The 12,438-nt window shown below is 32.8% G+C and overlaps 4 protein-coding genes across 4 annotated transcripts, besides 1 other annotated feature; 3 read left to right on the forward strand and 1 right to left on the reverse strand.

Annotated features, from left to right (window-relative positions):
* Position 1: 1 nt before the first annotated feature.
* Positions 2 to 733: a mobile genetic element.
* An 819-nt stretch (positions 734 to 1,552) lies between these two features.
* TVAGG3_0860000 (protein serine/threonine kinase protein) lies at positions 1,553 to 2,811 on the reverse strand (the record flags this gene model as incomplete). The annotated part of the gene is made up of 1 exon (XM_001314952.1): positions 1,594 to 2,811. The coding sequence occupies one exon, from the start codon at positions 2,809 to 2,811 to the stop codon at positions 1,594 to 1,596; it is 1,218 nt and encodes a 405-aa protein (XP_001314987.1).
* A 1,158-nt stretch (positions 2,812 to 3,969) lies between these two features.
* TVAGG3_0860010 (palmitoyl-(protein) hydrolase protein) lies at positions 3,970 to 5,394 on the forward strand (the record flags this gene model as incomplete). Its single annotated transcript, XM_001314953.1, has 1 exon — positions 4,156 to 5,139. The coding sequence occupies one exon, from the start codon at positions 4,156 to 4,158 to the stop codon at positions 5,137 to 5,139; it is 984 nt and encodes a 327-aa protein (XP_001314988.1).
* A 212-nt stretch (positions 5,395 to 5,606) lies between these two features.
* Positions 5,607 to 10,601, forward strand: TVAGG3_0860020 (armadillo (ARM) repeat-containing protein family; the record flags this gene model as incomplete). Its single annotated transcript, XM_001314954.2, has 1 exon — positions 5,607 to 10,379. One exon carries the CDS (start codon positions 5,607 to 5,609, stop codon positions 10,377 to 10,379), a length of 4,773 nt encoding a protein of 1,590 aa, XP_001314989.1.
* Positions 10,602 to 11,465: 864 nt separating this feature from the next.
* Positions 11,466 to 12,416, forward strand: TVAGG3_0860030 (positive regulation of peptidyl-threonine phosphorylation; the record flags this gene model as incomplete). The annotated part of the gene is made up of 1 exon (XM_001314955.1): positions 11,466 to 12,416. The coding sequence occupies one exon, from the start codon at positions 11,466 to 11,468 to the stop codon at positions 12,414 to 12,416; it is 951 nt and encodes a 316-aa protein (XP_001314990.1).
* Positions 12,417 to 12,438: the final 22 nt, after the last annotated feature.

The raw sequence follows: 12,438 nt of genomic DNA on the forward strand, positions 1-12,438 counted from the left end.
TGGCAAACCCAAATTTTAGCTAAAAGTGACAGGGGGAAAAAAACGTTTAGTATTAAAAAAAAAGACCGATGAGAGCTTCGTTCGAAATATAGAGGGAACTGAGAATGCGCAACCATTCTCAGGGAATATTGGATGCTATTCCCGTTCCCTCTGTATGGAAAATTGAGGTTTTCAAAGGGAGTTAAAATAATATCAAATTTATACTAATTTACTTCAAAATACAAAAGTATTTGACAGCTAAAATTAGTTACTTTAGCAAGCCTATCAATACCCTTTTACGATTATTGCTACTTTTTCGAAATAAAAGTAAAAACAAATTTATACTAATTTACTTCAAAATACAAAAGTATTTGACAGCTAAAATTAGTTACTTTAGCAAGCCTATCAATACCCTTTTACGATTATTGCTACTTTTTCGAAATAAAATAAATTTATTATCAAAAACCTTTTTTTTTCTTAGTAAAAATAAACGAAATTTTTTACCTTATGAACTTTTGATGGAAATATGCAAATTTAAAATAATAAAGAAAGCCGCGAGCGAATCGAGCGGCTTAGGTCTAAGATTTTGATTCAAATCTTCGCTTATATTCCTTAAATTCTTTATGAAACTCGCAACAGTTCCATAAAAAATTTTAAATTCTAAACTGTCGAAATTACCGATCGGTAATCACACCCTTCACGGGTGTGTCACTTTTTACAGGTGTGTCACTTTTAGCTAAAATTACCCCTACTCAAGTGATTTTATTGATTTCTGATAATTGTCAAAAAAAGCAAACTATTCGAACTCATTGGATGTATAAATACATAATGAAACGAGTCTGATTAATGAAAAATTGACAAAGTTTGATAGGGGTCTGATGATAAAATTGGCCCTCGTCCCGAGATTAAGGATAATCATAAATAAACGATATAAAATATTTCACTTATTGATATAAATGATATGAAATCGATACAAGTTGCATCGAAAGCTCTTGAAGCAAAGTGTACAAGGTTGGATACATCTAATCAGTAATAATAATGCATATACCTATCTACAAATGAATCTATTTTCCTGAATATTCAACGATTATTTAAATATCTTCATTCTATCGACATTCATACTTGGCGTCTATAATTCATCTGTATTTAGCAATCAAATTGTGGATTTGTTTCATAAATATTTTTCAAAATTAATGAAGAAAGAGAAAATATCTAAGGAAAAAGTACAAATTAATAGTCATTTTTCTGATTTTGAATTTTTTTGGAATGAAAGATCATTTATTATGTTTCGACAATAAACAGATAGTGCTGATTTTCATCTCACTGATTTATTCAACTACACAGAAATGAATATGATCAAGATTTCAAGTCATTCATCTTTATTTCATTCGAAAACACTTGCAATATTTGAATGATCACAGTAAAATCTAAGTTTACACTAATAACAACACGTCCAATTACTACTTTTGTACTTCAAACTATTATAATTTTTATAAAAATATACAAATTTTGAATTATGTTAAGAATTCAAAAATGTAACATTATGTAGTGATTTGTAATATATTCGTGCGATATTAATAATAAACATTTAACATAAATAACAAACAAATAAAATCAAAAACGCAAACGCTTTGTATAAGTACCGGTTGGAGTAATATTTCGCTGAGAAATCGGACCATTCGGATGAGGAATTCTTAACTGAGGTAATCTTTGTCGACTTTTATCTTTCATAGTATGTCCGTTGGCACTAATAGGAAGTGATGTACAAAAACATTTCTTAACTTTATGACATTCATCAGGTGGAGCGATGTTGTTTTTAACTGCAATCCAAAATGCAGCACTCTCTGGAGTAATTTCTCCTCTTTGAACATCGTTCTGTATTTTATGAACATCATAGCCTAAAGAACCTATGTAGTGGAGTATATTTTTTGCTATAATAACTTGTGGTTTTCTTCTAACATTCGTTAATTCGTCTATTGAAGTAATTGCTCCGAGGTCTATCGGACATTTTCTAACTTCATATCTATCTTGCCGAAAGTTTTCCATTCTAACCCAAGGGTGTCGAATTATTTCTTCTAATTTAATACGTAGCTTAGGATTTGGATTAACCATTTTCTTTATCAACTCTACTAGTAATGGGGACATAGTTGGTGGATATTCTATAGCATTTACTTGATCACGGATCAATTTAGAATTCTTATTTTGGAGATCTATTGGAACTTTTCCGACAACCATAGCATATAAACATATACCAAGGCTAAATATATCGCATGAATTATCGTAATCAACTCCATCGACAACTTCAGGAGCTGTAAATCCGGGAGTTCCAACGAAAGAATTAAAGGATCTAAGGAAGTTATTTGAATTGCAAAACCCAAAGTCAATAAGTTTTGCAGATCCGGTTTTCGATATGAGAATGTTTTGTAACTTAATATCTCTATGACAAATTAATCTCGATCTATGCAGATAATTTATGGCACTGAGAACATCATTAAAATAGCTTCTAGCCTGGGATTCTGAAAGTCCGTGCATGTCATTAACTTTAGTCAAAATCATGCCACCATTAATATACTCGGAAATTATATATAGCCTGTTTTCGTTTAATATGTATTCAAAGGTGTATACAATGTTAGGATGGTCTACTTGAAGAAGAGCCGTGACTTCTCGCACTAAACAGATTTCATCATCTTCCGTTATTGTGTCTAAATTGATAACCTTTATGGCCACATCCTGCTGAGTGATTTTATGAATACCGTGGAAGACATCCGCATATGCACCATGACCTATTTGCTCACAAAACTGATAATTGTTAATATCACTTACATCCCCCATGTATTCTAGAAAAAAATTCAAAACTTTACATTGATTTTAAATTTTCTAGGGATGCGACGGTTTTACGCCATGACCGTTTAAAAATAGAATAATACGCCATTTTTGGGGCCGAATGGCGGGTACGAAGTAGCCGCCATTCGGCCGAATAACAAAACAATACAAAATTATCGCCGTCCTTTTTTTTTCTTTCTTTCTCTTTTTTTTTCTCTCTCTCTTTCTTTTCTCTTTCCTCTTTTTACTCCTCTTTCTCTTTTCATCATTAAACGTAGAAAGATATATTAATATTATTTTAAAATTAAAAAAAAATAAAGAAAGTATAATAAGTAATTATTTAGTTATCGATATATATATGTAAAGTGATAATCTGAGGATAATCTGAGGAGGAGTCTGAGGATTAGACCGAGGAGTAGTTTGAGGAGTTTGATGATAATCTGAGGAGTTTGAGGAGTAGTCTGAGGAGTTTGAGGATAATCTGAGGAGGTTGAGGATAATCTGAGGAGGTTGAGGAGTAGTCTGAGGAGTTTGAGGATAATCTGAGGAGTTGTCTGAGGAGTAGTTTCAGGAGTTGTCTGAGGATAATTTGAGGAGTTTGAGGAGTAGTCTGAGGAGTTTGAGGAGTAGTCTGAGGAGTAGTCTGAGGAGTTTGAGGATAATCTGAGGAGGAGTCTGAGGATGATCTGAGGATAACCTGATGACTAGTCTAGGAGTGGTCTAATAAAAATGTAAAATATTTTCAAAGAAAAAATTCTATGAATTTTATATTTTAATTCTTAGCATTATACTGAATAAAATAAACATAAATATCAAAATTTGAAATTGAACACGCCAAAAAATTGATAATCCACATTCAATATTTTGTAAGTGGCGTACTTTTTGAATACTCGCCATACGCCTTGGAGTTCTCAATTTTGAATTCGCCTTTATTTGGGCGACCTCAGAAAAATACGCCATTAAGAAAATATTGTATTAGATTTTAAATTTGAACACGCTCTACCTTAAGGAATTAAATTTATTAAGATATATTTATATATAATAAACGATTACTTAAAAAAAAAGTATTTCATCGCTTATGTAAGTTTCAAAAAAATCACGAAAATAAAAAAATTAAGATTAAAATTTTATTTTTAATTTTTGAATTTCTCAAATGGCGAAATTTTTGGGCGAACAAAAAAATGTACGCCCGGTCAAATGGCGTGTTTAACGCATCCCTAATTTTCTATCAGCAAATTAATTAAGTTATATGTTTTGCCACATCTTCAAACAATAAATTGCCGGTTCATAGAAATAACGTTTCAATTATACTGATAAAATTCTATGAGTCTCCATAAAACCTAAAAAATATTAATGACTGAAAAGAAAGGCACTCTAGCAACTGCAAATACAGCAATTGATTTAATTACTAGACCTCCTCGTGGCGAATACAGCCTCAAGAATCTTGGTGATATAGAAATAGATCCATTGCTTCCAAAAATTCCAAGAATTCCAGTGACCTTCCGAAATTCTCAAAATCTTGCTTTAATGGGGTCATTGTACGCTCCATATGGTTTCCCTGATGTCAGACCACCAGCTTGCGTTATCTATCTTCATGGCAATGCAGGTACACAAGTTGAAGGTCGCTTCATGGTTAAGTACTTAGCACCAAAAACGATAGCTACTTTTTGCTTTGATTTCGCAGGAAGCGGAAATTCTGATGGCGAAACTGTTACGTTGGGTCTAAATGAAAAACAAGATGTTGAAGATGTTGTTAGGTTCCTTGAAAAATCATTCGGCCTAAAGAAATTCATATTATGGGGAAGATCTATGGGCGCAGCAACCACTTTTCTTGCGGCTCCTATGATCCCAAACTGTATCGGAATTATTTCTGACAGTCCATATGCTTCAATAAAGTGGATGTTTGATGATATGGCCAAAAAAGTTAAAATACCAGGCATCGTAAAAGGACCAGCCCTTTGGTATGTTAAGCATTGCGTCAATGGAAAAATCAATGCAGATATTACTGAAGTATCTCCAATCGATGAAGCAAAGAAGCTTTCTATTCCACTAATTATCGGTCATGCAGCAGAAGATTCTTTCATTCCATATTACCATGCACAAAAATTGTACGATATTTACAAAGGAAAAGACAAATTATTAATGCCACTTCCTGGAGATCACAATTCCAAGCGTCCCGTTGAGTGGCTCAACACATGTTTTAACTTTATTTGCAGACTTGCAGGCATTGAATTTGCAGAAATCTCTGTTTGCGAATTTGGTTCAAATCCAGGATATCAATCCGGAACAGATGAGCACTTCAGGTCTTACGAAGAAATGGCCAGGAACCAAAAGTAGTTCATTTTTTTCATTTCATGTCTTTCTTATTAGTGTAATCGTATACGTTACCAATCAGCTAGTTTGTTTGTTAAAAATTCATTTCGTTTACCATTGAATTAATTTATCGTAATTTTTATTATTGAGCCGATATTGTTTATATTCATCATATATACTATAACAACCTATGTTAGCAGTATACGTCAGCGTTATGCTAAATAATTTTACTTTTTTCCTCTTTGCATCAAATTTGATAAGACGAAAAATTATCCAAAATATAGAAATCGTAATGAGATATGTGTTTCTTAAAAAGTTCATACTATGATTTTATTATAACTCACCATTTTTGAAATTTTCCAAATTTTTTTGTTTTCAATTTGCAATATTTTCCATATAAAACGGCGTAAAATATAATAAAACAACATTTGAATCTACAAACGGTGATTTTTCAATTGAAAAGAATCAAAATTTATAAAAAAAATTTTTTCATGAGAAACCAAGTTCGTCGCTTCCTTCCAGATTCGATTAAGTTTACACCGGAAGAAGCCGACAAGTTTTGGTTTGACATGGTGGATGATTTGGAGAAGAAATTAGATCCTCTTCAGCCTTTAGAATTAAGACATACTATCAATATAACACAATCAATGCTTACTTTTCTTCACAAACCACGTGGTGATTGCAGGAAAAAGGTATTTTCTGTTCTTTTTAGGATTAGCTTTCACCAACCTGTCTTCAATTACGTTACTCAATACGATGCTATCAATTTCTTAACTTGCATCATACCAAAACTAGCAACTGAAAAGTTCATCACAGTAAATTGGCGCGAAGTACACAAAATGATAGACAATATCATTATAAAGGACTTTTTACTCAATATTTCACCGACACAAAAATCATTCCACACGGTTTTAGACAACGTAATGGAAATATCTAAGTATTTCACAGACGAAGCCGAAGACGAAATCTTCGAATATTTCTTACCTCGCGTTTCTCCAACTGGAAGTGCCAAGCAAATCATTCTTTTCGCAGTTTTATTCCCATCAAATGCAAAGAATTACAAACGCGCCGCCAACATTTTCCTCAATTTACTACACGAATCAGATTGCGATCCTGTTCGCTATTTCCTCACATCAGCAGTAACTCATTTCGTTCTTTACCACTTCTACGATGACAACACAATGTTGTTAGACTACATTTTCCCTCAAATTCTCTTACAAACCATTTGGAATAACGAACTTATTTATTTGTCATGCCAGCCAATCAATTTCGATATTTCGATCGGCGATGACATGCAGTACGAAGCTCTGTCACAATGCATATGCTGTTTATTCCTTTCTCCTCCTTCAAGAAAAGAAACAATGACTAAATTAGATTTATTTTTCAAAGGAGCGAAGAAACTTGTACATCCGTCCAATCTTGACAATTTCGATGCTGATCCATTGATTTCCCTTGTTTTCCAGATCGCATCTATTCTTCATCAGACAGATATCCTTCTTGCCGAAGGAAAACCAGGATTTCCAACCGAAATCAGACCTTCCAGTGAAGAATACGAGACATTCTTTGAACCCTTAGTATCAACATGTGTTTACGCATTAGAACACATCAGTTCTCCACATAATTTCTACAAATTCATGGTCAGAATTTTTGATTTATGTCCTCAATTGGTTCCAAGATTGTTTAACCTGGCAAATGAGATCATTACTACTAATGACACATTGGGCAGTACATTGAGTGCATGGATTATTCTCACAGCATCAATGTACGCCACGCAATTCAATGACAATTTCATTGAAACACAAATGAATTTTGTCAGAATTGCAATTGAGAATTTTTATATGGAAGATTATCAGTTGTCATTCGGTATCTATTTAACAATCTTCTTCAGTACATGCCCTATTTCCAAGAAGACGAAATACCCTGATTACATCGATCCAATTGAATTAGGACAGGATTTCTTGAATTCTTTGATTCAATCATCAACATATGAACCAGAATACATCGAGAATTTGTATAGATTAGGTTATACAACACATTCTCTTTTCTCTTTGATATATTCTTTCCTTTCCGGTACAGATCAAGAAATATTACATCATTTTGTCCCAATTTTAACTGACATGATTTGTAATCCTTCTTTATTCCATGTTCCTTTGAAGTTGTTGAATATTTTGCAGTGTTTCAGTATATTCGCAGCAAAAGAAGATATCAAGGAAATTTACGATGTCGCCGTTCGCCAGAATTCCAAAAGATTGATTGACTTGCACGAGATAAGATTCATCGCAATGGCAATAGCAATTCTCGGTCGCGAATCATCAGAAAATCCTGAACAAGTCAAATCTGTTATTTCTCAATTTGACAAATACAGGGAATCTGATGACAAAAAGATCAGAAGAATCGGATGGAACGCTGTTGCAACAACATTAGTTCCTTTCGCACATGTTATTTTGACAACGAAATACAATGGAAAACCTTTCGAAGAAACAGGAGAAAAGACAATTTCTGACATAGTTATTCCATTCAAAAACATGTATTGCGAGCCATTGCAAGAATACAAGATCTATCCAGAGTTGATTGATGAAGTATTCATTCCTTATTTCCATAAAATTTTGGAAGAATCCGATTTCAATGTTGTCGCATCAATGCTCAAACCTTTCTACAAATCTTGCATGCTTGTTCTTCAAAAATCTGATATTATAGTTAGCGATGATTACTCTACATTCCCTAAGCCATTCTCTAACTCTGAAAAGATGAAACAAGGAAGAAAAATACCAATGAAATTCATGTCAGAAATAACTGATATGTGCTTAAAATTACATGAAAAATTCCCTGATAACCAGATCATTACTACATGTATTTCTAATCTAATGATTTCTTTGACAGGATACTTAGGAACTAACCTCTCTATTTTCAATGGTTTGAACTCGATCTTCCTTCTTGAATCAAGAAAGAAAGTAGCAAATAGAATTTTGACAGGTGAATTAGTGACACTTTTCTATCAAAAGAGATTGAATTGCGCATTGAGACCAATTCCTCCTAGATTTGATGAGATATTCAACGCGTTTTTGGACATCGCTTTCACTAAAAACGAATCTGTCCAGATAATTGGTTTGTCCGTTGTCGATGTTTTCTTCGACAAATACATGCCAATCGCGTGGAATTTCTTCTCAAAGAAATTAGAAACTGTTAATACAATAACCGATCAATTTGTCAATTTCTATCGTTCCATTGGTAGTTTCACAACATGCCATCCATGCATGCACAAGCAAATGCTGATGACATTACAGCCACTCACTGATTTAGTTCGCGATCAAAGCGAAATGATTTTGAAGATACAAGTCATGGATGATGCTTTGAGCACAAATTGGACAAATGTTCCTGGAAGCGAAGACCAAAAGAAATGGATTGAATTCTCAAATCAATTGTCTAAAGTTGTTGAAGAGAATTACCGCGAAGAATCAACATTCGAATTAATTGCTCTTGCTTTAATTTTGATGACAATCAAACACACTGATGATTTGCCAAGACCTCTGTTTTCTTTCTGTATCTACATGGCACAAAACGAGTCTTATAAAAACACTGTTGTTGCTATCTCTGTGTTGACTGAAATTCTCAAGAGAAGAATGAAATACACAGTAGAAACAATAGATACATCAAAGGTTGTTCCTCTTTCTGAACAGTGCAAATACGTCATCAAAGAAATCAAAGGAACAACTCCAGAAGACTTTTTGCCTGCAGCAGAAAATGATTTTACTTTTGACCAAGTTGAAGCATACGACAAATATTGGACAGGATATTACGCAGTACCTAAATCATACAGCTACAAGAAGATAACTGAGTATTACCAAGACGATGAACTTCTTGAAGCATTCCCTGATATTACAGAGGTCCTAGTAAACATGATTGATGATGATTTCGATACTTCAACAGTTGATATGTTCTTTGGAACAATTGCTCATACAATGGGACCACAAATTATCGAACCATTGTCGAAATGGCTTGACGAAGCAATTGAAACAATTGAAGAGCCAACAATTTGGTCACAATTAGTCAGTGTTGTCTCAGAAATGATTGTTGCAACGAAACATTGGAGTGCCAAAGATTCACAGAGATTTTCACGCGAAATCACACTGAAAATCCTTGTTAAAACACTTGACAAACCATCTTTGTTTGATGAATTCATTGATATAACAGGTGAATTCCATTTCTTGCATCCTGTAAGATATTCTCCAATAATTAATTATCTCCTTTCCGCGGCATCTCCTGATCCAAATGCTCCGACATTTAGAAAGAGAGCATTGACTTGTTTATTCAATTTGATATCAGCAAGACCGATGTCTTTCATTCCTCTTTTCCCAGTGATTTTCAACAACTTTGTTAAACCACTTTTGGAAAGTTACGAAGAAAATCAATCGGATCTTGTTGGACAAACACTTAACATCATTTGTGATTATGTTTCTGTTTTCTTAGTTCCTGAATCATCTCCTTTCTATTCTCCAGAAAATAAGAGCAACATCAAGATGATAATTGACTTCTTAGACGGTGTTTTCAAACAAGCAGGTGAATCTAAGAAGACAGAAAAACTTCTGGAGAATTGGTGGGATCAAGCATCAAAGATAACTCCTTCTGTTTTGTTGACAATATTCCCAATCTTTGAAAACAATGTTCAGAAGTTGCTGAGATTGATTTCGACTTCTAACTCTGATCAGAAGACAGCAATGATCAATTCCTTGCATGATATAACTGAATCTCCTGCTTTCACGACAAATAATGATAGATTTATTGAATTTTTGACTTCAATTATCTCGAATTTGTCTATTTTGTCATCAACTGTCCAGAATAGAGTATTAAACTCAACGAGAGCTTTCTTGAGGTTCTCGACATTCTCGACAAGTCAGGAAGCTTTGATCAAAGCACGCGACGAAATCAAAAAGATTGTTGTTTCAATTCAGAATCCAACAGTTAAAGTGTCAATGCTAAATACATATGGAGTTTTGCTCAGAGAAACAAATACTGAGCCAAAGGATATCCTTGATAAATGCGCAATAGTTCTAACTGCGCTTTTACTTGATGAAAGGGAACCATTAACAGAAAAGTGCTTCGAAGAAATAGAGAACGCTTTAGTTTCTTGTTCTCAGATTGAAGAAGTAATGTATAAACAAGTTATTGAAATGTTTTGGACAACGCATGAGGAGCAGTTATCCCCATCTGTCCTTGAGCCTCTTGATAAGTATAGAACACTTGCACCTCCTTCTTATATTTCATAAAGTATATATATTATCCTTATAGATTTTTTAATTTAATATCCTATCTAAATTTGAGTAAAGTCGTATGATTTTTCATGGAAAATACACAATCTCTCTATATAATATCGAATCAAATGTGTAAATTTAAAAAAAAATACTTGTGATCTTTTATGTATTCACTAAAATTAAGCGAAACATCCTTATTCAAACCCAAATCTTTAGATGGTTGGAGGTTCAATTTTTATTTCCCGCTTTGAGCCTTGTATTTCTGATAAAAATATTACATACAAGTTGGAAGTCAAAAGAAATGAGCATCTTCTTATGTCTCAAAAAACAATAGAATTTGAATAAAATTTGAAAACCGACCAATCTTATTATTCATTAAAAGAGTAAGATTCACATAAGGAAACATAACATATTCTTCGTCATTCATCATCTCTAAGGTACTTTATCATCTAAAATTTGTTTTCGCAAGAAAATACACGCACAACTTAAGTACTGATTAAATTACAGCTAAAAGATACATATAAATATTTCAATTATGCCATTTATGCTGCCAAATTGCTATATAACGTCTGGTTTTAATTCAGTTTTTGAATTCAGATATTGTTCAAAGCGTAATCCGATCTCAATTCAGTTTCTTTATATCAATGTGAACTTGGTGTTATAAAAATATACTGAAAATAAGAATACCTTTTGTAAAGATTAAAAAATTGAAGTATAAAAAGGGGAAATATTTATACCGGAGCTTTCAAAAAGCACTTTAAATGTCCTATATCATTATTATCAACTCTTAATATTAATATTAATATGATTGATGAAATGTGACTTTTTATCATCGTATTGCGCAAATTCAAAAATCGGGAATATTTCACCTTTTTGAAAAAAATTTACATTTCAGAAGTTTTGAACACCAACAAGAAATATACACGCCAAGATTCCTAATTGAAAAAGTTACACATTGAAAAAGTGGTTCTGACAATTTGAAACAACTTTTTGAACTCACAATAGAGTTTCAAGATTCGTCATCACACATTAATTCCATTTTTTGAACAATTAACGTCTAAATTTTCACCCCATTCAAATTAGATTTTTCAAGAAAAAAAAATGTTTTGGTTTACTAAAGCACAGGCGAAAGGGTTTCCAAAACGTTTAAGAATGGCACTAGAAAGCATGGAATTACATCAGAATAATGATACAATCAACGATGTGAAATTATATGTATCCAAAATCACTGACACTTTAAATGTCGATTCTTATAACAGGGAAAATTTACCACATATCATAAATAAAAAGCTTTATAGAGATAAGACAGTCGCAAACATATTGAAATTCATGCCATACTTCGACCAAACGATGAATAATAGTGTATCTACGCTTTTGCAATCTAGCATTCGCGAAGATCCAACAGATTCTTTACCGAAATACTTGATTAACCATAAAGAAGCTCTTGACACTTTATTATCTTATTTATCCATTCCAAAATTGTCGTCGATTGCTAATATATTAATACGAGAATGCATAAGAAATGAAAGCTTTGTAAGTTACCTGTTTGAATATCAATACGTTTCATCCTTTATAATTTATTTGCTTGGCGACAACTTCGAAATGGTCACGAACGCTTTCAAGACATACGAAGAAATGCTTAACTCACAGATATCAGTTAGTTCAGCCTATATTCTGTCGCATTATGATATTTTTTCGCTTCATTTTAAGCAACTTTTGCGTTCCAATGTTTATATCGTTTCCCTACTTTCCATTCCCCTTATTCTGAACTTTATAACGAGAGAAGAGTGCAGACCAATTCTTATGTATTTTGTTAATGATCCATATAATCTTGAATGTATCTGCAGACATTTAGAAAGTCGTTCAAAGAAAGTCCGATCAAATGCATATTCTATATTTAAATTATTTGTAATTAATCCTCATCGTACGCAGCTAATTCGAACAGAACTCCACGAGAACAAGACAAAACTCATACGATTGATACAGAAAGTTCAACTACCTGATGATGAAGAACTTTTAAACGAGCGGAGATCTGTAATATCTAACTTATAAGTTATATATTTAATTAAAATTT

Source organism: Trichomonas vaginalis, chromosome VI (assembly GCF_026262505.1).
Source record: "Trichomonas vaginalis G3 chromosome VI, whole genome shotgun sequence".
NCBI lineage: Eukaryota > Parabasalia > Trichomonadida > Trichomonadidae > Trichomonas > Trichomonas vaginalis.